We start from the raw sequence: 27235 nt of genomic DNA on the forward strand, positions 1-27235 counted from the left end.
TGACAGACCGGCGGAGTAGTTTACTTCTTAAAGAACATTCCTTTGTATTTTGGGGAATTCCATACCAGCCAACATTTTAGAACAGTTAAGTGGGAGCAGTTGGAAAAGAAATAGGGGGAATGTACCTTCCTCATCGACTTCTGTTGCAGCAGAGGCAACTCTACACTGGAAAGAGCTAAAATAAAGCATTTGTTTTACTTCTAGAGTCGGGAGTCTCCCAACTGAATGGGGTGTAGGACTTTTAGCTGAATGAATTACTATTATATGTATGCACTTGCGGGTAAGAGAGATCAAAAGCGGGAAGAACAAAAACAGACGAAGGTATCACGCGGGCCATTTGGTGCACGGGGACCCGGAAAAGTGCACAACGCACGGCAGTGACCAGTGGCTAGCGCACGCCAGGGACCGCTCACCCAGCGCAGTGATGTCACGCGGTCGCTGCACAGGTTTAGCAGAGTGACGCTTCTCTCAGTCACTCCCAACGCCGTGACGTCACGCTCGCACGGCGCTGGGGAAGTGGGTACCACACATACATAGTGACGCCTCTCGATCACACACTCAACTAGAGCAGTGCGCTTACACGTACGGCACTGACGTCACATCCAACGCGCTGACGTCACGCTCACACCGCTGGTCGGGCGCTTTGTGCATTGTACTTTTTATCACTAGCGCACGGCGCTGACGTCGCTTTCAACGCGCTGACGTCACGCTCACACACCGCTGGTCAGGCGCCTTGTTCAGTGCACTCGTTATCACTAGCGCACGGCGCTGACGTCACGCTCACACACCGCTGGTCAGGCGCCTTGTTCAGTGCACTCGTTATCACTAGCGCACGGCGCTGACGTCACGCTCACACACCGCTGGTCAGGCGCCTTGTTCAGTGCACTCATTATCACTAGGGCACGGCGCTGACGTCACTTTCAACGCGCTGACGTCACGCTCACACACCGCTGGTCGGGCGCCTTGTTCAGTGCACTCGTTATCACTAGCGCACGGCGCTGACGTCACGCTCACACACCACTTGCCAGGCGCTTTCAGGCACTCATCCTCGCTGAGGCGCTATAACGCGCGGCAGTGACGTCACTCACCCGCCTTGGTCGCCTCCCGGTAGCTCTTCTCGGGCAGGCAGGCCCCCCGGCCGTGCAGCAGGGCGTGCAGGGGCTTGTCCTCGCCCTGGCGGGGCAGGCAGCGCAGGCCCTGGGCGCAGCGCTCCGTGTAGACCCCGCAGGCCTGGCCCTCGGCCAGGGCGCAGGTCAGGCAGCATCCGCAGCCCGGCTCCTTCACCAGCTCGCAGGCGGTGGGGGTGGGCGGGCACATGGACAGGGCCTTGTCATCGCACTGTTCGCAGTGCACGAAGGAGCCCATGGCCCGGCACAGGCCCACGGCCAGGGAGAGCAGCAGGCAGAGCCCCGGCAGCATGGCGTGGGCGGAGGGACGTGCGCCCCGACAACTAGGGACCTGCACCCAAAGAACTCACCCCAGCCACTAGAGACCACCAGAGGCCTGGACACCGGGAGCTGGGGGATGTGCACCCCGACAGCTAGAAACCTGCACCCCCAAGAACCCACCCAAACAACTGAAGACCACGACAGGCCCGAACCCCAGGAGCTGAAGGATGTGCACCTCACCAACTAAAGACCTGCGCCCCAAGAATTGGGGGAACTGGGCCCGATAGCTGAGGTTACTCTACCATAACAACTTAATACCAGGAGAGTACCAAACCTAAGAGAACCACACCCCAAAAAGTCTGAAAGCTGCACCCCAAGAACGGTATTTAGTAATCTCTTAACGGGAACCCCCTGGACATGCAGTCCAGTTCTTTTACAGAACTCTGGCCTTCTGCCCCATCCCCGAAAAGTTCTGAACGATCTGTGCAGTTAAGTTCTAACCCTATGCACCCTGAAATATTGTGCTGAAGGTTCTAGAGCGACTCCCTGCACTTTGAGCCCCAACAAGTGCCCAGGGAGCCTGAAGAAGGGTCGCCTGTGCTAGGTGCGGTCTTCAGGGCGCTTTTAGTGGTTTGCACGGCACAAAGTGTACAGGCGACCTCATGCACCGCCAAGAGAGTTCAAACGTGCCCAAAACAAGAGTCCGGGGTGTGTGCCCAAAGGGGCACTGTGTGCAGAAATCCGCTGTCCCTTGTTGCCCTCACACAGCGTCTTGTCACTTGCGCTGCTGCAGCTGTGCCTTCCGCTCCGCAACAGGTTGCAGTTGTGGGGCCGGAAAACCTTGATATCCTTTCTTAGTCTTTGGTTTTTAGGGAGAAGCTCCCTCCGACACCTCTTAAGTCCAGGCAATGAACCATTCCACCTGATTGGCACGTTCTGGGGCCACGGGACAACTCGCAGAATATAATTCCCAAAACAGTCTCGTTTGGAAACGGCGCGGGAGGTGTGCCGCAAAGTTTCTGTCGCACTGGACACAGAAGTGCGTCGCTTTCCTCCAAACCTCTTGCGGAGATGTCGAAAATTAAATTTTGTAGTGAACAAAAAAATCACTAGGTTTTGCAAGCGCTGGTGCGGAAATAGTGCCTCTTGCGCGAGGTGCTCAGAGGCGCTGTCCTTTCTGCCCCTGGAGAAGTTCCTGCAGAGACTGCCGGCTGCAGAGCCTGGGCTGTCTTTCTTAAATACACTGGCCCTGGCTGGCTGCCAGCCCGCGGAGCTCAGATGCAATCTGAGCTCTGAGTGACACCCCTACAGTAACCAGGGCGATATCAGTGCACATTCAAACAAGTGGGGGCTGGGGCGCCTCCCCTCTCTTCCCCCGCCACCTTCAGCATCAGCCTGCCTGGGTCCTAGGGCTCCACGTCGTCGCCCTGAGTCCGTTTAAAGCCCCTCCTCGGGAGCGGAGTGTCAGGTTCTGCGGCCACGGATTTGAGGTGGCCAGTGCTTAGTGTGCGGGCGAGTCTGCGTGTGGATGGGAGCTTGCAGTAGCCCGGCACCAATGTGCAGCGAGGCTAGGGACGTGTGAGGTAGAGCGCTGGAGGAACTGAAGCTTCCAACAGCTCAGCTTTTAACCAGGTAGTGCAGGAACGACTGCACCAGGCAAGCTTTCAACAGATTGCAAGCAAAAGGAAGCTTGCATCGGTTAAGCTTTCAACCGGAGAGTGCAAGCAACCGGAATAGTGCAAGCAAAGGGCAGCTTGGAATATCCAAGCTTTCAACCAGGGTGCAGACAGGCTTGCAGCACCCGTGCTTTAGAGTAGCGAGTGCGAGCATGGGGCAGCTTACTACAGGCAGTCTTTAACTAGGGTGCAGGCAAAAGGCTGCACGGAACGGCCAAGTGTTCGCTTATACAGTGCGGAAGGAAGGAGTCTCGCGGGTGCCAATCTCCCATAAGGAGCCTGCGAGGTTGGGGCGCCCTCAGTGCCCGAGGGGAAAGGAAGCTTGCAGGTGGTTCTGTACGACGCGGCAGGCAGGGTACAGAGGCTGCAGGAATAAGAAGTCTTGCAAGGTGGTTTCTTCCAGGAATGGGGCAGTGGGTGGCATAGATGGGTAGCTTGCGGGTGCCAAGCGTCTCGGGACCAGGTAGGCATGCAGCAAGAGGGCGATCAAACGCGCCGGGTACTATAGGAGTAGGATGTTCAGCAGAGCAGGAGAACGGGAAGCTTGCATTATCCCAAGCTTCAACAGCGGATGCCATTAGAGGGGGAGGGGTGGTTAACACAGGGTGCCCGTAACAGAGGTACTTAAGTCTCACCCGAGCAAAAGTAGGGGACAACAGAGACTGAAAAGAAAGAAGGGGTTCGGTAACATCGCCTCCGGGGGGGGGGGGGGGGGGGAGGTGTCTCCGGCGAATGGGGAAAGGAAGAGGGCGACAGCAAAGTATCCGCGGTTGAGGCCGGAGGGGGGGGGGGGGGTGTTGATAGGCGGACCTCTTTCTGCCATGCAGTGGGGGCGCTGCGGCAGGCCTGGGCATCGAAGAGGGCAAGCTTTCCTGGGCAGCGAGAGGCCCTCTGGGTCGTGCTTTCACCATTTGCGCGCCTACATACTCCAATGTCCACGTTTTCCTCGTAGGTACTTTTCTTTAAAAAAAAATCCCCCAGTGCCTTTCAACGCTGACCAGAACCTTCCACCTCGTTCTAGCGAAGCGATGTGTTTCACATACGGGATGACCCTTGCACCTCTTCTTGTCAATGTCTTTCACCTGTGAGATTAAGCTTGCACCTCGTGTCCACCCGTGAGATGAAGCTTGCACCTCGTGTCCACCCGTGAGATGACGCTTGCACCTCGTGTCCACCCGTGAGATGACGCTTGCACCTCGTGTCCACCCGTGAGATGAAGCTTGCACCTCGTGTCCACCCGTGAGATGAAGCTTGCACCTCGTCTACACCCGTAAGATGAAGCTTGCACCTCGTCTCCACCCCTGAGATGACGCTTGCACCTCGTGTCCACCCGTGAGATGAAGCTTGCACCTCGTCTCCACCCGGGAGATGAAGCTTGCACCTCGTGTCCACCCGTGAGATGACGCTTGCACCTCGTGTCCACCCGTGAGATGAAGCTTGCACCTCGTCTACACCCGTAAGATGAAGCTTGCACCTCGTCTCCACCCCTGAGATGACGCTTGCATCTCATCCTGCTAATGCCTTTCAGCTGCGGGCTCGCCTGTGCCTCATCGTGACTATACCCTACGGGTGGGCGGTGAAACCCGTCCCTCACTACTTGATCCAGATGGGCGAGGAAGCTTGCACCTCATGGTTCCTACCTCTGTCAGCTGGGAGATGAGGTCTGTAGGAGGTGAAACGTGCACCTCATCAGGCCCAGCGTATTTCGGGGTGGGGGCGAAGGCGCTAAGCCTACCCACGCGGTGCCAAATGCATTTAGTGGGAAAGGGGCAGGTTTGATGAAATTTGACCCTCAGGTAAATTATTTTTCCGCTTGAGAGGCGAATTTTTGGTCTACTTGGGCCTGAAGGTCGTGACCCTGCCTACGCCTTACCCAAACGTGTTTTCAGCTCCTCGCTGACAGTGTTGCGAAGGTTGTTTCCCTTTTAAACCACCATCACGGAATGACCGTGCAATGGGTTGGATCACGAAATTGTATAGCGCCCAAAACTGACAGGGCAGCAACTTCTGGGCGCGTGTAGAACCTTGTAGTGAGCGTCCTTCCTGCCTATAATTACGTCTCTGAGGAAGTCCAAGTTCTCTGCACCGGTTTAGTCGCTGCGTGATCCAACCACGGCAGTGAAGGGTTAAAACCTAAGCCTGGTCCATTATTCCTCACATAATGCATGTTTTCAATATCTCTTCTGTTGGAGGTGGAAAGCCGCCGCTTTTAAACTTTAGGAGGTTTTATAGCCGACCGCCCGGGCTTCAGTTTCATGTTCGCAAAGCGCTGCCCTCCACTGGTACAAATGCCATTCTCTAAACCATGGCAATTGAGACTCTGGGACCTGCCAGCCCCGACCATTATGTTCAGAAAATGCCTGGCCGAGATCGGGAGGCCCCAGGATTCCCGTCACCCCTCCCCCCAGCTCCCCCTGCATCCCCCACTCCTGAAAGAGTTCAACAGAAAATCTGATAAGTGTAAAACCGAAAGTGCACGTTCTGCAACAAATTGGGAGCAAAAACACTTTCTAAAGGGAGAGTACGGTGGGTTGATGCACCTGCTACATATATGTGTTAGACTCGTCACAAAGGCCTGTCCGGTATTTCCAAGCAGATCTGGCTCTGTGACCTTGGGATCCGTAAGAGGGGACTCGCAGGTCTGCAGCTGTCGGTCTTTTCCCCCAGCGAGGTTTGCTTGTGAGCCCAGGCTGCAATCAAAGGCCTGGATTCCTGCTGGCTCATTCTCTCTACTGGTGCACCAGGCTGCAGTGCATCTACTCGGCCGCTAAGAGGCGCGCTGAACTATGCTATAAATGTTGATGCTGCTTTTGTTAAAATGTTTAACTGTTTCCTTCCTCTGGAGAGTGTCAATTTCTCAGAAAAGTCCAAGTTTGGAGCTCTGCCTTCAAATTGACTGGCAGAGAAGGGTTACTTTCTATTTTCAAACATTGTATTCAGTTCGGTACCCGTTTCTTTGAGCTTGCGGACACTTGCAGTCTAGCCCGTCTCTCCCGGATAGCTCAGTAGGTTAATGCACCAGTTAAGGAAATTTGTGTGTAGCCTGCAAACAGAAGTGGCTGCAGCATTAGGGCGGTTTGACCGGTGCCACCGCACAGGGCGCTGACTTCGGGTGGGGCGCTGTGTTTGCAAGTATATTATGATTTTAAAAGCACCTGCTGCAGCAATTTTCAGGTAACAATAAAAATGTGAAGATAACTGTGGTGATTAATTCTGCCTGAAGAGAGATCGGGATATGGAGTTTTGAGGGTCACTAATAGAGGGTGGCAGTGAGGCAATCCGTGGCGGAGGAAGTCTGGGGGAGGGGGCAACAAACCTTGTTGCACAGGACTCCACCAGGGCTAAGGCTGGCCCTGGGCAAAGGCACTGCGGACTACAACTTTCCCAGACCAATCACGATAAAACAATTACTGTTTACTTGGAAATAGCTACACACGTCATCTACAGCGACCTGAAGAAGCATGGCTGCAGCAGCAAACGATGACGAAACATCTTTAGAAATGGGCTTTATGTACATTTAATACGTTTTCAGAGATAATGTTGAGTTAATCTCGAGCAGCAGCAGCGAGTTTGTCGAGCAGCCAGAGAGGTTTTTGACAAAGTAATTCTGGAAAGGTTTCGGTGTTGGGAGGTCGGAGGGAGGGGGTGGGGCGGCTGGACCTTGTTATGTAAGAGGACACACGGACGCTGAAACCTATGTTTTGACATCGGGGCACTAGAGAACGCACATCACTTGCACACAGTGTCTTGACGGGCACATCCGTTCCTCTGCCTACGGTGCACACAGAGGCGGGTCTCCCTGCCTGGCTGGCAGTCTCACGGGTTCGGACTCTTGGCAAACTTCGGGGACCGCTTGCAGTTCAGGGGGACATTTGGCTGCGCCTGGTGCGGGCGCTGACAGACGACACTTGTGCACCGGAACATAAACAGGGCTCACGTTTACAGCCCCTGGTCTCCCTGATTTGGAAGGGATCTCCCTGGCGGGCTTACAGCCCCCCCAATTCCCCAGTGGCGTCTGTGACGGGTTGAACTGGAGACTAGGCAAACCAGCACCGAAACACGAAAAACGCTCCCGATTACCAACATAGGTGTGGTTCACAGTTAACGTTCACGGGCGTATATATTCAATGGTGCAGCAGCTGCAGTGGCACCGGGGTACACAAGCCCGGGGGAGCAATGAACGCTGGTTATTGGCATATTAGTGTGGCTTCATAGCGCTGAGTCACAGATGACACAGGAGCTCTCTATATCATTTTAAAGCTCCCGGCCTCCGTTTGTCCTTACTGAACCCTCCTCCCAGACTTTAAGTTAAAGGCAGAGTCTATTCTGCCTGGTTTTGATCATGTGACCTTCTCCGCAGTGTGGGCCAGGAACCCACCGCGCTGCCTTATCAGCGTGTCAAGTCGCCTTGCACAAGATTAACATTACCTGAGCTCTCCATTAAAAGTCTAATATTTCAAGCCACAAAGTGGAGATGAAACGCACTGTAAGCTATGTATATTATGTTAAAAGGTACAACCCCTCCCCATGAACAGAACCCCTAATCTTGCAGTTCGGTGGGGGCAGGAGCACTGGCGTTTAGGGCCTTTAACTGAGATTTTGCAAACCAGGGTCTGAGCATTGCATGTCCTGCAGAGTGACAGGTCGCAGCATGACAAGCACTGGTGAAAAAGAGGGGTTGGAGGTCTTAAAGTTGGTTTTCTTGGCTATGGTCTATGGTCCCGACACTCATTTGTCCTTCACTCTCCAGGAAGCGGCCAGTCTGACTCAGGTACCCACTAAGTACCCAGGGCATTATCAGCCACCCTCTGCTGCCCAGTAGCACCCAAGCAGTTGAATGCAGTCTGTCCCCACCCAAGCACTGGTACCAAGCCCCCCACGTCTCGCACCCACGTCTTTAAGCAAAGTCTAGGTGCGGCAGCCATCAGCACCCATCTCCATCACCCACTAGCGCCCTTGGCTACCAGCACAGTATGGCCCCCTAGCATCGAGGACCTCCAGTGCAGCCTGGGCTCACCACACTATAGTCCCTCAAATACTTCAGCACAGTCCGCTCCCACAGTTCACTAACCCATGGGCTTGCGCGCAACCAGGCCCACCGCCCACTAGGGCCCGGGTCCAAGAGCACAGTTTGGGCTCATCACCCACTATTACCCCTTCGGCTCGGCTTGGGCACGGTTTGGGTCCACCAGGCACCAGCACCCTTGGAATTTTGTGCAGCCTGGGACGACTTTCAACTAGCCCCGCGGACCATGAGGGCAACCTGGGCCCCCTATTCATTAGCACTTAGGGACTTGAGCACATTCAGTTCCAGCCACCCCCTAGCATCCTTTTGCCTCAGCACAGGCTGACCACTCCACCCCCAACCTCTTGAATGCAGTCTGGCGTCTCTCCCAGGCTCTTGAGCGCAGTGAGCCTCATCGGTACCTATGGTCTTTAGCTCAGCCCACCCCCACTATCCAGTAGTCGTGCCCTTGTCCCCACTCCCTCAGACAGCAGACAAGGCATTGCCATCAGGCTCTCTTCTGCCCACTGGCTCTCAGGACACTGGAACTCATGGGATTGTAAGCAGCCTGGCACTGATACCCACCAGACCAGAGAGTTACAAGCAGCAGGTCCCTGCCACACTCTGGCACCCAAGGGCATAAGATCAGCCTGCTCTACCACCCATGCTGTTCAAGAAGCTGAGAGCAGGCTGGCACTCTCCCACCCAAAATAACCCAGTCAATCAACACAGTCAGTGGCTTCCAGTTTTCACCAAGAAGTTGGGGCAGCCTGACTCTGCTACCCACTATTGCCCAGTGATTCAGGAGTAATAACCTCCTGGTCGATCATCTGCACTGCGTCTCTACCCGAGGCCTGGACTGTCATCCAACCCCTGAGTCCTGGGATGCTGGCGCGGTTGGTGCTTCTGCTCCACATGAACACCACATTCCCTCACATTCTCTCTCCAAGGCAGGGTGGGGGATTCCTCACTGTACTTCGGAAGGATCAGTGCACTCTAGTACACACTAGTCCCAATCCGGAGGCCGCAGTGCACACGCGTCTCTAGTAGGACATCCAAGAAGGGCCCTGGCTTCATGGAGGACCCATGAACTGATAGGCACCACTCGAAGCTGTGCAAGAACAAGGAAGAAGGAATGACTACTCGCACTGTATATCCTCTGGAATGAGATGAGCAGAAGGTATATGAGGTCCGCCACGTGAGGTATATGAGGACTTTACACGTAATGCATCTGAGGATCCTGAATGTAGGGCATAAGTGGACCCAGCAGTTAAGTTATATGAGGACCCTGACTTTAAAGTATATGAGGACCCAGCATATACGGTATGAGAAGACCCAGCTCTTAAGGTATATGAGGACTTGAACAGAATGTGAGGTCTCTGACTGTAAGGTATACGAGGATCCTGAATGTAAGGTATACGAGGACCCTGACTGTAAGGTATATGAGGACCCTGACTGTCAGGTGTATAAGGATCCAACACGTAAGGTATATGAGGACCCTGAACATAAGGTGAGGATCCTAAACATAAGGTATATGAGGACCCAGAATATACAGTATGAGACGACCCAGCTATTAAGGTATATGAGGACCCAGCACAGAAGGTTTATGAGGACCCTCCATGTAGTGTATATGAGTACCCTGAACATAAGGTATACGAGGACCCGGACTGTAAGGTATATCAAGTCCCTGCATGTAATGTATATGAGGACCCTGAACATAAGGTGAGGACCCTGAACATAAGGTATGTGAGGACCCAGCATATACGGTATAACAGGACCCAACTCATAATGTATATGAGGACTTTGAACATAATGTGAGGACCCTGAATGTAAGGTATTTGAGGATCCTGCATGTAAGGTATATGAGGACTCTGAACGTAAGGTATATGAGGACCCTGACTGTAAGGCATATGAGGACTCTGACTGTAAGGTATATGAGAACTTTGAATGTAACGTGAGGACCCTGAATGTAAGGTATTTGAGGATCCTGGTATATGAGGACTCTGAACGTAAGGTATATGAGGACTCTGAGCGTAAGGTATATGAGGACCCCGACTGTAAGGCATATGAGGACTCTGACTGTAGGGTATATGAGAACTTTGAACGTAACGTGAGGGCCCTGAATGTAAGGTATTTGAGGATCCTGCGTGTAAGGTATATGAGGACTCTGCGCGCGAGATATACAAGGACCCTGAACGTAAGGTATATAAAGACTTTGCATTTAAGTTTTATAAGTACTCTGAAGGTACGGTATATGGTGACCCTAACATAAGGTACATGGTGACCTTGCATATAAGGCAATGTTCCCTGTAATTTTGTGCATCTGTGTGTGACAATCAATGATCTCTCTGCATCATAGCCAAAGTTGCTTGCACCCAAAACATGCATAAAATCACAATGCAAGAAACTGATGCACATAAGCTACAGATGCTAAAATTAGTGTTTTTGATTTTTATTGCCATCTCGGGGCCTGACTCAAAAGGGCAAATGTACACCTTTGTTTAAGTAAACTCATTTTCAGTATTCACAAAACTGCATTTATATCATAAGTTTAGGGGTGCGGAGGCTCCACAGTTTGGGAGAAGGTGGTACATAAAAAGGATAGGACTGCCAATACACTCAAACCCCATGCACCAACAATTAAAAACATAGCAGTAATATTTGATGTAAGATGAGCCAGAGAAAGAGACATCCAGTATTTGACTGAATTGCACAAAGTCGATTAAAAAAACCTGGGCCAATCCTACCTTCTCCATTTCTCCAAATAGTGTGACTTTATGCAAATATATTATTTCACTGAGTCTCATTTTTAGGTCTAACCTGAGGCAGTGCATTGGGAAACATCCTGAACAACTAGGTCTAAACCACTACTTGCCTGAACCACTACTGCTAAACAACTAAAAAGTCTCTACAACTAAGTACTGAACAACTACTGTCTAAACAACAATTGTGCCTGAATAACCATTGCCTGAACAACTACTTTTAAGGTAAGGTTTTCTTTGTGATTTTTATGGTTTATTAGTTGTTTAGAATATATATATATATATATGTATATATATATATATATATATTAGTTGTTCAGGCAATGGTTATTCAGGCACAATAGTTGTTTAGACAGTAGTTGTTCAGTACTCAGTTGTAGAGACTTTTTAGTTGTTTAGCAGTAGTGGTTTAGGCTATAGTTGTTTAGGACCTAGTTGTTCTGTCACATATTCAGTGCATGCACTGTTGCTTGCAATACATTTTGTTTATTTACTTACAGGGGTCATAGAGCCTATCCATTGCATACCATTGGTTGGCTTTACCATCACTCTAATTTCCTTGCTTCTCATTGGTCAGCAAGTGTTGGCTTATTTTTCTCTTCGTGTGTTTGTTTCTCTTCTGACACGTGACCAAAGTACTGCTTCCATTCCCAGAGTCCTTCCACTGCTCATGCTTTCAGAGCTACTTTTCATTTAGTTGAAACACTCCATATGAGTGCATGTGTTTGTAGGCCGTTTCATGTACTTCTATCTCCATTCCCACTCAATGTTGTTGCTCGCCACTTTCCGTCCCTCTCCATGTTGTTGCTTTCCCTCTCCATGTTGTTGCTTGTCCAATCCCAGCCTCCAGTGTTATTGCTTTCCCTCTCTGTGTTGTTCCTTGCCCCCTCCCAACCTCCTGTTCCTGTGCATGATGTTGCCGGCCCCCTCCCACATCACTCCATCCCTTTGATTGCCCCTCCTGTCCTGCTGTCTCCCATTGCTTGGCCCCTCCTACCACACCCCACATTGTTGTTAGCCTCCTCCCATCCCATCCTGTGTTGTTGCTTGCTCCTACCTGCCCCACGCTGTTGATTGCTCCCTCCCGCCATGGCTTGTTGCTTTTCCCCTTCTCAACCAGTTCTGCCTTATTGCTTGAACCCTCCCACACTCCAGTCCCATGCCATGTTGTTGCTTGCCACCTCCCAATCCATCCTGCATTGTTGCCTGCCTGCTCCCACACCACCGTCCTGCTAGAAAAAAACAATCATTGGCAAAGCCAGTACGTCTCCCTTACACAACGCATTAGGCAGCAGGAGAAGGCATTGTTAGGTTTAGTGTTTACTTGAAGAATTGCACTTGAAGGCTGACATTGGTTGCTATATCAAACATCCACCATCTCCTTTCTCTATTCTTTTTTCCCTCTCACTAGCTATTTAGCATCCCACACCACTTTCCCAGCATGGAGGGAGGGGTGAGAGAAAGTAGACTTAAACACTCCAGATTAATTGTGAATGAAGCTGTCTAAGCCACCTTCTCCACCTCTCTGAAGCCCCTTCTTGCATGTTGTCACTTCTGCGCTGATTGCACAGCTTGTTTCCATCACAGGGAATGAAATGTTTGACCTCCTTCCCGGCTGGGCTCCTTTATCTTCAGTGATGTGCACCATCTACTCATGGCATTGAGCCATAACTTTCATACCTTTGCCCTTTTGAAAAAAAAGCATCTTGCAAACAAAAGCCTTTCCTGGTTTTTGGAGTGCTCTGCGCACTCGAGGAAAGATTCTGGGCGTTTCAGGGAAGCAGTCTGCATGCACGCGTGCAACCTGCAGGCAACATAGACGTTAGCTATATCAATCAATCAGTCATTTGTAGAGCGCATCGATGTCACCCCTGGGGGTATCTAGGCGCTGGGGTATGATGTCTCTGTCGAAGAGCCAGGTCTTGAGTCCCTTCCTGAAGTCTGCCAGTGAGGGTGCAGTTCTGAGGGGGAGGGATAGGTCGTTCCAGGCGATGTGGGAAAAAGAGCTGCTGCTGCTGAGGGTGCACTGAATTCGGGGTGTGTGTGCAAGGGACAGAGAGGAAGAGCGCAGGTGTCATGTGGGTTGGTGGAAGTGTGGACGGTGGTTGATGTAGTCCGGTCCTTGATCATGTAGGGCTTTGTAGGTGCGCACAAGGATCTTGAAATTACATCTCTTCTGGACGAGGAGGTTTCTGAGGTGGGGGGTGATGTGGGTGTACCTTTGAAGGTCCAGGATGTCTCTGGTGGTGGTATTCTGTATCGTCCAGAGTCTCCCTAGGAGCTGAGAGGATATGCCGGCATAGAGGGCATTACCATAGTCGAGGTGGCTGGTGACGAGGGCCTGGGTGACAGTTTTCCTGGTGCTGGCTGGGACTCATTGGAACATTCTGCAGAGCTTGCGGAGGGTTTGGAAGCAGGAGGAGGCAACTGTGTTGCTCTGCTGCTTCATGGTCAGTTCACTGTTGTTGATGCCGAGGTTGCAAGCGTGGCCTGTAGGCATGGGGCTCGGTACGTGTTCAGCTGGCCACTAGCTGTGGTACCAGATAAAGATATTTTTCCTGAAGATCAGGACTTCCGTCTTGTCAGAGTTGAGCTTCAGGCAATTAATTTTCATCCAGTTGGCTATGGTGGTCATGGCACTGTGGAAGTTGGTTCTGGTGGTAGAGAGGTTTTCAGTAAGTGAGAGGATCAGTTAAGTATCATCTGCGTAGGAGATGATGTTGAGTCCGTGGCATCTAACGATGTCGGCCAGGGGATCATGTAGGTGTTGAACAGTGTGGGGCTGAGAGATGATCCTTGGGGTACGCCGTAGATGATGGTTGTGGGCAATGTTCCCTCTAATTTTTTTCCACTGTGTGCGGCAGTGTGTGGTCTCTGTGCGCTGCAGCCAAGGATACGTGCGCCAAGAAATTGACCATTCACGCGCGCGCAGCGCATAACTAGCCAAGATTCTTGGCATTAGCCTCTCCATACCACTAAAGCAAAAAAGGGATATCATTGCTCCATGCAATAGGGCATCAAGGCAGTTTTGTGACCTGGTTGCACACCCCAAGGACATGACCTGTTAGGGGACCACGTATATTGCTCTAAAAGGCTGATTTAGGCTTAGAAAGTGATAACGCATATAAACTACCACAAAGTATAGGAATGGTGGAACATTTGATAACAGCACATTTTCTACTGTTCTGAAGCATTTCCTAGCTCATTAACCATTAATTTCCAAGACAAATATCACTTGCTCGCTTGTATGCCAAATGATGTTTAAAACACTCCCCGTGGCATTTAGAAGCTGTTTTCATTGACTTTAATCCAGATTCAAATATAAGCATTATCTGCCTTAGGGGAGCACGTATATCGCTCAAAAAGGCTTATTTAAGCTTAGAAAGTGATAACGCATATAAACTACCACAAAGTATAGGAATGGTGGAACATTTGATAACAGCACATTTTCTACTGTTCTGAAGCATTTCCTAGCTCATTAACAATTAATTTCCAAGACAAATATCACTTGCTCGCTTGTATGCTAAAGTACGCCAAATGATGTTTAAAACACTCCCCGCGGCATTTAAAAGCTGTTTTCATTGACTTTAATCCAGATTCAAATATAAGCATTATCTGCCTTAGGGGAGCACGTATATCTCTCAAAAAGAAAGGCTTATTTAAGCTTAGAAAGGGATAACGCATATAAACTACCACAAAGTATAGGAATGGTGGAACATTTGATAACAGCACATTTTCTACTGTTCTTAAGCATTTCCTAGCTCATTAACCATTAATTTCCAAGACAAATATCACATGCTCGCTTGTATGCTAAAGTACGCCAAATGATGTTTAAAACACTCCCTGCGGCATTTAAACGCTGTTTTCATTGACTTCAATCCAGATTCAAATATGAGCATTATCTGCCTTAGGGGAGCACGTATATCGCTCTAAAAGGCTTATTTAGGCTTAGAAAGTGATAACGCATATAAACTACCACAAAGTATAGGAATGGTGGAACATTTGATAATAGCACAACGTGCGCGCTTGCCAAAGGGGCCTGCGCGATGGGGGAAGGAAAGGTGCGCGCGCGCTCGTGCGCACGCCTTACAGGGAACATTGGTTGTGGGTGCAGAGGTGAAGGGGGTAGTCGGACACTCTGAGTGCATCCTGTCAGGAAGGAGGCGATCCAATTGAGAGTGTTGTTTCATATTGCCATGCTGTAGAGTCTGTTGGTTGGAGACAGTGTTGAATGCGGCGGAGATGTCGAGAGGGTTCAGGGCGGCCGTTTCCCCACAGTCAAGGAGTGCTCTGATTTCATCTGTGGCAGCGATGTGTGGGGTCTTGGTGCTGTGGTTTGAATGAAAACCTGAATAAGTGACCAGTAGGTCGTTTTCTTCCAGGTAGCTGGTGAGCAGCTGATTGATGGCCTTCATGACAACTCTGGCCAGGTAAGGGAGTAGAGAGATGGGTCGGTAATTTTTGAGTTTGTTGGGGTCGGCGGAGGGTTTTGTCAGAAGGGGTTTGATTGCGCATGTTTACAGCTGCCCAGAAAGACTGCCGAGGTGATGGAGGTGTTGAGGACGCTGGAAAGTTCCGTGCTGTTGAGGCTGGTTCTGAGGTTGAACAGGTGGTGAGGGCAAAGGTTGGTTGGTGCCCCAGAGTGAAATTATGACATGATGGCCAAGTTGGCTTGAGTGGTGAACGGTGTCCACATAGAGATAGTACAGTTGATGTGCCTTGGGGGGGGGGGTCGAGAGAGCTGGTGTTGGAGGTCGTGGGTTGGAGGTCGAAGTTGTTGTAGACGGTGTCAGTTGTAGTTGTCAGTAGTAGTTGCTGAGGGCTTTTTTGTGGGCCGCTCTATCGAAGGGATTCCTGGTGGAACAACCTTGTTTCTCAAGTTTGTAGCAGCTGCGCTTAGTGGCTCTGAGGACCGGAGTTTTCCTGCTGGCATTTGTTGAGGTGTTGTTGGTTCTGACTGGTTTTAGCGGGGCAACTGAGTCGGTGCATTCAGTGATACAGGTTGAGAAGTTGACGATGGCATGGTAGAGGTTGGATGAGGCCTTGGGTTTGGATGAGCCGAGGGGTTGCGTCCACTGTGATTCAGTTACTTTGCTTCAGCTGCAGTAGTCGGCTCTGTGGTTATTGGTGATGGTGTGTTGGGCGTCAGCGATGGTAAAGTGGACGATGCTGTTGTCGAACCAGGAGAGTTCTGTGACGTGGCTGAACCTGACTCTGTCGCTGGAGGTGAAGAGGGGGTCCAGGGTGTGTCCAACCTTGTATGTCGATACGTTGACCAGTTGGGTGAGGCCTGTGTTGCATAAGTCCTCAAGGAGGATGGTGGAGTTGTTGTTGGGGTAGACAATGTGGAAATTGAGGTCGCAAAGTAGAATGTAGTGGCTGGAGTCGATGGCTAGTGGTGTGATGATGTTGAGGGTGGCATCGCAGAAGGTGGGTCTGGGTCCTTGGGGTCTGTATACGAGGTGCTTCTTAAGGTAATTTTGGTGTTGGTTTGTAGCTGGAAGTGTACGTGTTTCATGAGGGATTAAGTTTCGTTGTTTGTGGCGATGCATCAAATGGTATTCTTGAAGATGATGGTGATGCCCCTGCCGTGTTTGTTGGTACGATCTCGCTGTATGAGCATGTAGCCACCAGGTGCTGCGATGGCGATGTTGGGGTTCGAGGAGCGGTTTAGCTAGATTTTGGTGATAAAGGCTACATCTGGTGAGTAGGAGGTGATGGTGTCTCAGATTTCCATAACTGGTTTGCAGAGGGATCTGGTGTTGAGCAGGATACACGTGGTTCCTGGTTGACCATGGCCTTCGAGGTGGGTGTGGGGTCCTATGTGTGCTGGTGGCCCGGTGCTGCAGGAAAAGTGGCAGCATCCGCATGTGAAGGGTCCTTTGGTTCCACCAGGGGCTGTGTTTGAGCAGTTGTTGCAGTGGCACCCAGGATTCATGGCTCGGAGTTCCTTGGTGGAATAGCAGTGAGTGGCTGGAGGGCCAAGGCTCCTGGCGCTGGGTGCGGTCCAGGCGTGGACAGGCATGTCTCTGGCACGCCAGCTGCTCGCGGCCCGCCTTCACCATCATTAAGTAGGCCCTAGGGGGAGCGAGGAGCGGTGGGTGGAGGGTTGCGGGAGGCAGTTGGTGGGAAGCAAGAGGAGGGAGTCAGGTCCCTGCATGTAAGGCATTTGAGGACTCTGCAAGTAAGGTATTTGAGGAGCTTGCATTTAAGGTATATGAGGACCCAACTTGTAAGGTATATGAGGACCCTGAACGTAACGTATATGATGACTGCATCTAAGGTGTATGATGACCCTGAACGTAAGGTCAGAACCTGCGCATAAGGCAAGACCACAGGAACTGTGTGATTCTGCGGCTTTTGCTTTTTTCGCATAAATGAGGATTTGCAGCATTTGCCAGACAAGCCATCATTTGCTGGATAATCTGCAGATTTTAACCAGAAAATTTGATTCTAACTCAAACGAACCAAAAGTTACTAAAAACGCAGCAACGTGTATTTTCACTCAGTGGAACCCCCTTTTGTAAAGGTTAGCTGGTCATCTTTCAGTTGCTTATTTCTGTAGTTGGTTGTTAAACTGGTACTACTGAGGTGAAATCTTTGCCAAGACAGCATTACCACGTGTAAAATGAACAAATAGTGAAGTAATACTAAAAAAAAGGTGACGCATTATGCTGCATAATTTGTCTGTTCCACTTTAGCACCCTTTAGTGGTTGATATATCTTTGGGTCGTGTTGCAGAGGAGCCTAGCGAGGGAAAGAGGCGTTTGCCCGTAACCCTGCTTCACTTCTGTATTACACTGATGCACTGATTTGCACAGGTGATCTTTAGGAGGCTTCTTACAGCTGCATCGGGGCATGGCCGATGGAAATAAGTAAACATATTTGACATATTACGAATACAGAGTTAAATAGGCAGCTGCAAACATGGAGTGCAAAAGAACACTCTCACAATATGATGCTCAGTGGCAGCACAGTGAAAATGACCTCAGTGCAAAAATAATGAACTTTAGAATCACGAGGTCTGTCCTGTTTTCTTCTAACAATGAGGACTGCGTGGGCCTACAAATCCCAGCATGCAAAGCGCGCGTTGCTAAAAATCTAGGCCTGAATGTGGCCTAATGGCACGTTCACTTGGCGTAGGTCACCCCTAGATCAAATGTTAAGCCTCCTGCCTTACGGAAGACTTTAATTTCCTCCTTTCTAAAGGAGGCCACGTCCCCGACTTCCTGCCTGGCCAGCAAACGGTTCTCAGAGCACCTTCGCCTTCTCCCCCCCTCCCACCCATCGGCCTCGGCCGGGGGCGCCGTCTCTGCCCAGTGAGACGTCATGAGATGCATTGTGTGGGCCCTGGGCTCGGGCCAGCACAGAGAGTCACACAGGTGAAAAGAATAGCGTTGGTGAAAGGTTAGTGTACGGGAATTTGTGCAATCAACCAGAAGAACTAATTGGCACATGTCAAAATGTGTCTTGTAATGTGCGTCATTTCGTGAGGCGTGCGTGTGCAAAGCTGACGCGGGAGTATCCGTGTATCCAGCGGTGGTGCTTACGAAGGTGTGGCCCTGGGCCCCAATGCAATCAAGGTCTCGCCCCCCCCACCCCCCAGCAACACTCACCCACCTCCTTATTTAGTCAGAGACTTTTTAAGACATGGGCAAATTCGTCTCTGCCCCAGGGCACCAGCCATTTGGGGGGCCCTGGTAGAGCCAGATCTGTCCTATCATGAGGACCTTTAATAATTCTTAAAAGATTATTTCAAATGCTGTTTTTATTTATTTTTAATGTGGGTGATGTGTGAGAGTCATTTACAGACATTTTGCAGAGAAATGTGTGTTTATGTTTCAATCAACATCCATAAAAAGTTTCTTTTAGCTCAAAACAGTACTTGACAAATGGGACAGGGTCACAGACATTATTTGCAGTAATATCAGTGAGCTGCTGCTGTGGTTCGATATTGAAAAGACATATCACTATCCCTGAATATTAGATATAAACACATTTAGAATTTGGACCAGTGTACATGTGCAGTCAGTGACCTGGCCAAAGAGGGCACGAAAGAGCTGAAATCCTTTGTGATTTCAAAGCTGTTCCAAACAGGGGCCCCCAAAACCTTTTTGACCCAGGGCCCGCAAAATCCTTAAGATGTCCTTGGGGTTAGTGGTCAAAAACACATCCATAGTCCTAAGACATTCAGCCCTTCGTAACCACTGGGCCAGGTGTCCCTGTACCTGCTGCATTATTGATGGCTATGCCTCTGTATACACTAGAACCATGATGCTCAGAGGGGCCTCACGCTGCCCTCCTGACCTTTACATGCCCTAACCCCAGAAAGAAGTCCTGGCCTTTTGTTAACTCTTCTCTGTACTGACATTAAGAAATATATTCAATAAATGGCAACCATGCATTTCAAGATTTATTGCAGTTAAAGAAAAGAAATGATTAGGGTGTCCTGCACAGCTTAACTTTGGGAACACCTTGATTTAGAAAGACATGTTGTAGCAAATGTGTAAAAAACATGATAAAGCCTCTTAGAAATTAAAAAGTGTATTTCATTAACCTGCAGAATCATTTCAACGTAGTACAACAGATGATATCAGTGCATTGAGAAGTGTTTTTTTTAAGTGATAGCTTTCTAACATGAATTTAGAAACATTCATAACTGCTTCCCCTCCTCTCCCAACTCTGAAAAGCTGAACTAAGAGGCAAATCAGTTATGTGCACTCTTTGGGTGGCCAGGGTTGCCATTATACATGAACAACGTTATAGCTTGCTACATTAACCCTAGTAGATGTTTTTGTACAGCATACATACTAATGTCATGTATTTCAAGCAGTTCTTAATTTGAGCCGGTGGTTTCTGGTGTGGAGCACTGGCACTTATTTTTGAGGGCCGGCACTTACTTTTCTGCATCAGGCATTTACTGTGCGCGAAAGACACATATGGAAAAGGTGGAGGAAGATAAAAACAAAAAAGCGTCACAAAGGGAGAAAGCAGAAAGCTGCAAGAGTGAGCTGAAGGGAGTGGCTGTAGAGTGATTGAAGAGGCCTGTAATGGCTTGTACATTCGAATGCAGCAGTCACGTGATTCAGAAGAGAGCTTTGGGCACTGGCACGTTTTTATTCACAAATTAAGTACTAATTTCGAGGTCCTCTTATATGTGATAATTAAAAGAAATGAGGGAAAGTGAAATTAAACAGTTGCCTAGCATCACACAGTTTTATCAAGTGGGAAGACAGGATTGATCTCAAGTTTTCTAGTTCTGCATTGTGCAATTAAATTCAGCCACTACATGTGCATGTTTTGTTTCCCTTACACCCACCTTACATCTCCCTCCCCCAATCTTACCGCACTACAACCTCACAGCCCTTGGTTACACCACCGACCAAACTTTTTGGACCCTGGGAAAATGTTTGTGAGTACTCATGTACTAGAAGAATTGCCACTTGGTGGCAGAAACCAAGACACAAATGAAACCACGTTTCTATGCCTTGTATTGCACCTTGAGAGAAACTGTCCTGGTCGCATCTACCAATGCAAAATGTCTGGATATAATTACTTAAACTGTAACTTGCTGTATTCTTGTATCCTCCTACTGTTGTAAAGCACTCTGATACCCGTGGGCCGTGTCCGCTGTATATTAAATTGCAAAAATAAAAAAAATACTGTCACGCGGAGGCTAAAAACTGTACTTCCAGGAGGCAATGAAAGAAAGCAGCCTTGATGCACCACCACTAGGGGGCACCAAATGACAACAAAGGCCTGAAACATACCTCTTCATTACTGGATGGGGAGCACTCTTCACAGAAAATAAAATATTCTCTGGAGAAACGAAAATATTTGTACTGTTTCTGGGTGAGACACGAAGACGTGAAACACACACATGTAGAAGGGAGTCTGTATACTGTGATACAAAGCTTGTTCTACAAGAAATCCCATAGGCATGCATAAGAGCCATGACAGTATCAGAGGTGCACTTGTCTCCCAGTGCCTCTGGGGTGGCGTGGCACAGTCCGCTAGTCCTGGGCTTCTAGCCGCTAGATATCAGAGGTCTCAAGGTAGTACATGTTTAGGCACCAGTAGCTTATGCAATCTTGTCATTTCTTTGCCTTTCTGCTTTGGTACATCAACATAAAACAGCAGATTTTTTTTTTTTGTACAGCGTACCACCCTGCACGTTTGCCTGCAAACACCAGGGGGTGTATTTATTAAAAGCTCATACAACGCAGGATAGCAAGCAAAGTAGCTGTGCTGCGTTGCATGAATGGGAGGATCTGACCAGCACCATATCTACTAAGATATGACACTCTTCAGCTCTCTATGTGATGCACTTGAGACTGCCTAGCACCAACGCAGGCACCCTTGCACCATCGTGCAAGGATGCCTGTGCAAGGGTGCCTGCGTTGAGGGCAGGATTGATTTTGTGTAGAGCCTAAGAGGCAATTTCCTCTTTCGTTGCGTGATGCAGAATGCACCATGTATAGGAATAGGAAGTAGCAAGACAAAACACAACTATTTCTCCTTGTTACGCCATGGTCAGGGTGATATATCATTTTCTGATTTCAATAAATCTGGGATTGTGTCGAATTCCATGGGGTGGATGCATGGGAAAACGCATGCTGCACCCATGGAACACCGACCACTACTTAAAGTGCTGCACTGCATGCATTTGTTTACAAAGCCGCACAACGCAGCGCAAATCGACCAATGCATGGCTTTGTAAATGTTACTTAAGCCTTTTCTTTACCTTGCGTCACTTTGGGCAACACAATGACAATGTAATGGTTTAGTAAATCTGGGCCTAGGTGTCATAACCAGGACCAATGGAATTATGTGCTAAGGAAGGACCAAAATATGCATGCAGGGTTGACTAAATTATATGGCAAGAATAGGCAAATTATGCAGCATAAGACTGCACAGCTTGTGGCAGTTTACATCACTAGTCATTTTTAGACGTAAACAATATGTTAGCAATGTTTATACCTTGTTAGTATCAGGTGAACACTTGATACAGTGGCGCAGCCGGACGTCACAGTATTTTTAGTAACTTTTTGATCCAGTCAAACTAGAAACACTTTTTTTTGTTAAAATCTGCAACTTATGTAGATCAGGGGTCTCCAACCTTTTCTGTACTGAGAGCTACTTCTCATCAGTGAAACTCATTGTGAGCTACTGAAGCCAAGGCACTCGCGCAGTGTTACTAGACACTCCCCGCCTAGCTCACTGACTAAGTCTAATGTCCAAACAGCCAGAAACTGTGGTTTGAACAAAATACTTTGTGACTCAGGGTGCTATGACATGGCTGATGTGTGCCAGTGAGAGCGTGGTCTTGTGTGCGTATGAATGGGATATGTGTGAATAGGTGAAAGAGAGCCTGTGTCATATGTACTTGTGCTACAGGACATGCCTTTCCCCATATGTGGAACCTTTATATGCATAACACAAACATACAGCCATTTTTTATGGGAGAATTTTAAAGTGCATACTAATGTTTTGCAAAAATATAATATGGAACATTTTTCTGCACTTTAACATTTTCAAAGTGCTGCATTTACAAACATCAGACATCTTGCATCCAGTGGCCTGAAGACAGGGTGCCACATTTATAACAGAAAAATACAGCCATTTATTTAAATGGGAGGAATTTAGAGTGAAGAAGCATGCTTCACAAAATACAAAGACATAATTGACTCAAAATTTCATATAAAAATGTTTCTTCACTTTAAATTTCTCCGACTTAAAAAAAATTACTGTACTTTTCAGTTATAGAAACAACACAATATCTACTGGTCATTGGGAACAAGAGGCCTGCTATTTGTAAATGTGACACTTTACAGATGGGACAAAATGGAAATGAAAATGTAACTTAATCATTAATTTAACACTTCATTTGAATTTTGTCATGTTTGAAAGCATTCAGGAGCATCATTTTGTCCACAAACTAGTAGACAAGTAAGTTTAGTTACGATTTCAATGCCTCTGTGCTTCAGTTCTTCACCTCTGAGCTCTCAGACCATAAATCCGCCTCCAGCACTGCTCATTATCAGGCCCTGCTACCTGCAACCCCAGGATAATATTGGAAAATATAATATTGAACAATAAACACAGTCTTCCCTTAACTTTTAAAAGGGAAATATGAACTGTGCTTATTTAAAAATGAACTCAATGGTGTGAGCTACCCTAAAGGTGTGTTTGAGCAACTGTTAGCTCGCAAGTGGTTGGAGATACCGATGTAGATGATGGATTATATGGCATGTGCAGAAAATGTAGAATTATGCAAAACAAAGACTCTGCTTATAACCCAATTAAATGGCGAGGGTAAGGGTACTCAATTTACAGACTGCTAAGAAGTTCTTAAGTAGTGGCTGAAGTGTGCGCCTCTTATCAGATTCTGATGTGCACTCTCACAATCTTCTTGCAGTAGTCAAACTTTCACCCAGCATGCCACCAGACTTAAATATCTGGACCCCACTTGACGTCCTGGGTGATCTACCATGAAGAAAGAAGCCCAGCACCACTGTGTTTATTCTATTATAGATCAGGACTACAGGTCCCAGAATTCAAAGGGGGAAACCTGGCCTGGAGCAGCACATCACGCATGGACCTGGGAACTTTGTCAGCTATGAAGTTCATGTGATTTCTCATTGAGTGCCTGCACGCTGAGCCGTATTTCACTTTCCTTTTGCCACAGTACCCCGATAAAGCATGTTCAAAGATTCAAGATACACACCAGACCTCCAAACTTGTCATGTTTCTCTAGCATCTTACCTGAGTGTCCTGTAATACCGAACATCATGATCTACAGGGTCACCCCTTCTGTCCTTCAGCCAGGAGGCTGTACGTATCTTCACTCCACTGTCCCTCCCACAAATTACCTCCCTAACTCAGCAGCAGGCATCAGAGGGGGCGGTGCATGTCATCAGAGGCTCCCACATGGAGCCACCTGGAATTCTGAGAATAGGAAACAATTGAGGTAGGTGGGTAGATGGGCCCTTTTATCCCATGGCCAATGACAGCAGAAATTGGCTGAATCATCTTTGTTTACAGCAAAAGGAGATATCATTAAAGCATCAAGTTTTTTTGTGCAAGAGAAGAACCATTGTCAAGGGGAAGGATTAGGCCAGTAAATAGAACCATAGAGGCAAGGAGAGCTTGCTACTAGGGAGAAGGTTCCAGGAGTATAAAGAAGAAGATTGTGGCTTGGAGGGGTACTGTGCTGGTCAATGACATGTCAAAGGTGGGGGATCCACCTTCATGTAAGACACTAGAGGTGTTAGCAGAGCTCAGCAGAGGAGCCCCCCCACTTCTCTTCCAAGGCCTTAGCATGAGGATCAGAGGGGGAGAGGTAAGCGAAATACAGATGATAAACAAGTACGTGTAACACAAAATGACGAACCGCAAATAAATCAGCATACTAAACTACTTACAATTCGTGGTGACGTCACCATGAGAGAAGCATGCACTGCAAAGGTATGTGTATAACTTCCAAGTTGAAGTTTCAAAGACTGTTAATGGCGACTCGGCCCTTCATCCTTGGGAGGTCAGACCTAGTGTGGGGGCCTCAGCCCACACAGGTGTTACTGGGTCCCAACTATGGTTGTTGGGGTCGTTCGCCGGGGTGTCCTGGGTCTGTCCTGTTATGGCTGTGTAAACTGGGCCACGTACACCTCTTCCATACATGTCTCTCAGGGTGGTGAGGACGAGCAGTCCAAGGCTTCTGAGGGAGGTAGCATGGGGCTTAGAGGTTCGGAACTCAACAGTCAACCAACAGACAAAATATTTCACCGTCCGGTCCAGTTGTAGTAAAAAGGGAGTTGTTTAAAAGTCGGAGCAAAAGGAAATATTACACATAGTTTTATGGGGATTCAGCCCAGTGCTTAATTTGTGCTTGTTGTTTCAAGTGCTGAGCACAGGCACTTATTTTTGAGGGCCGGCGCTTATTTTTCTACCTCAAGCATTTACTGTGAGCAAAAGACACATATGGGAAAGACGGAGAAAGAGAAAACGAAAAACCTTCACAATGGAAGACAGAAGAAAGCTGAAAGAGTGTGCTGAAGGGGCAGGGAGTGGCTTTATAAGGATTGAAGAGGCCCGAGATGGCCTCGGGATTACGCTGCATCAGTACTCCGAGTTCGCACATTTAATTGCCGCACCCACGTGTTTAAGAGGAGGGCTTGGTGCACCAGCACCTCTTTATTTACAAATTAAGCACTGATTCAGCCACAGGGTTTCATGATCCCCTGTATGGGCTCCAGCCAGGCGTCACCCTCTACGATGTCTTCTCTCAGTTCCTATGATTCCCTCAGTATCTACCGTACCTAGCTGAGATAAACGGACATAGGCAACAACCAGGCAGAGGTTCAAGTTCACTAAGTGGCCAGCATGCGAGGCAAGCCATAGGTCGCTTCATTCAGATCTTGAGCCAAAAAGTTGATGTTAGCAAACATTAATTTCCTAATTGCAGGCTTATATTTAAGAATTCAAATTACACTCTCCCAGCCTTTTGATCTCAGGCCCGTTACGTATTTGCTGGGAATGCATCTTGGTGCGGTGCTGAATGGTGTGCTCAATGGGTTCGCACCATCGGCATCTTTGTCAGCGGCCCTGGACCAAGGGAGGCAGTGGTCATCTTCTTCAGTTGCATCCCTGGGGATGGGGGCATGTTCTCCACTTGTTGGTGACAATGGTTCTCACACAGTACGAAGAACCAGGACGCCATGGAGCCTGAGCTGCAGGTCCTGCCGATGCTGGTCTACCTCCTCATCTACTAGGAACACCAAAGACGGCGGTGACGACGACAGTGAGTACTGCACCTAGTACACAGGGGAGGGGGGAGGAAAAAGAGAGTGACACACGCAACATGCAACACCCCCACCCTCACCCACAACACCATACACACTAACAGGTTCAACAACATTACAGATACACCCCATAACCCCCTGGAAGAACGCAAGGACAAAAGGAATTGAGTCAAACCAGTGATATTTTAGAAATAGGCAGATATATGTACAGAAGTCCGTACATTGTCCTTCACGAATGTTCGTGGGCCACTGGGCCAAAAATCATGGGCCAAGCCCACACTTGACTCCTGCCTCAATACGGAGAGAACACTGCAGGGGCATCATGTCGAAAACACACAGGCACCTCAGAGGGATGGGGAAGGAGGGGGGACCTCAACCGGAAGATGGTACAATGCCACTGCTCCTCGAGGGGGCTCCATGCCCACAGCGATGTCCTGGGGAGTGCAAGGCCACAGTCTCTCAAGTCTCTCAAGTGGGTGGTTTGCCCACTGCTTGGTCTTGGGAGTGCAAAGCCACAGTCTCTCAAGTCTCTCAAGTGGGTGGTTTGCCCACTGCCTGGTCCTGGGGAGTGCAAGGTCACAGTCTCTCAAGTGGATGCCTGTCTCTACTGGTTCTGGAGGGGGCTTGGTGCCCAAAGTGCTTCATCCTGCCAAGGATAGGGTGAGTGGATGCATATCTCCACTGGTTCTGGAGGGGGCTTGGTGCCCAGGGTGCTTCATCCTGCCAAGGATAGGGTGAGTGGATGCATATCTCCATTGGTTCTGGAGGGGGCTTGGTGCTCAGTGATTCAGTACTTGGGGTGTGCCAGTACACATTCCCTCACCTGGGTGTCTGAGGCACGAGATTTGCAGGGAACAGGTAGCATGATAGTTCAATGAGGCAGGACTAGACTCCATCCTGCAGCGGCTAAGGCTGCTCAGTTGTGGTAGTGCCGGTGCTGGTGGGGGTGCTGCCAATGGTGGTGGTAGGCTCCAGCTCGTCTCCTGCAGCCACGTATTGGCCGCCCACTGGGGCTGCTGCTGCTGGTAGTGGTCCTACTGTCAGCGGTGCAGGTGGCAGTGCTTGCGGCGGGGCTGCTGGTGGTGCTGACCGTGGTGCATGTGCCGGTGCTGCCAGTGGTGGAGGGAGGCTCCATCCCTTCTCTTGCAGCCTCGGACGGCTGCCCACTGGGGATGCTGCTGCTGACAGTAGTGGCAGCGGCGGTGCATGTGGCGGTGCTTGCGGTGAGGCTGCTGGCGGTTCTGCACGCTGTGCAGGTGGCGGGGCTGGCGGTTCTGCTGGTGGGCACCAGGGCTTCGCCTGCATCCTCCGTCGGCTGAAGGGCATTCCGTTCAATTTTATTCCCCTTCCTCACCTTGGCAAATGCTGTTGTGCCCTTGGCTCTGTCAGCTGGAGGTTTGGAGGAGGCCTTGCTTAGTGGGTCATGCTCCTTGCCCTTGCTGCATGCTGTCCCCTTCTTCACCTTGGCAAGTGGCAGAATGGTTTGATCCTTTGCAGGGGTTGGTGTTACACCGGCTTTCCTGACGGGTGCCACCTTTGAGCCTCTGGGAGTTGCAGGTTCCAGATTGGACGGCGACTTGGTAGCTGAGATGCTGGGCTGGGTTCT

General features: G+C 49.3%; 1 protein-coding gene across 1 annotated transcript in view; it reads right to left on the bottom strand.

Annotated features, from left to right (window-relative positions):
* The window catches only part of IGFBP5 (insulin like growth factor binding protein 5), a 39322-nt gene extending 36629 nt beyond the window's left edge, over nt 1–2693 (bottom strand). Inside the window, exon 1 of the mRNA XM_069227063.1 lies at nt 1089–2693. Coding sequence (XP_069083164.1) covers nt 1089–1419 — 331 coding nt within the window. The 5' untranslated portion in view covers nt 1420–2693. The remainder of the gene's footprint in view (nt 1–1088) is intronic.
* Nucleotides 2694–27235: the final 24542 nt, after the last annotated feature.

Source organism: Pleurodeles waltl, chromosome 3_2, assembly GCF_031143425.1.
Source record: "Pleurodeles waltl isolate 20211129_DDA chromosome 3_2, aPleWal1.hap1.20221129, whole genome shotgun sequence".
NCBI classification, from domain to species: domain Eukaryota; kingdom Metazoa; phylum Chordata; class Amphibia; order Caudata; family Salamandridae; genus Pleurodeles; species Pleurodeles waltl.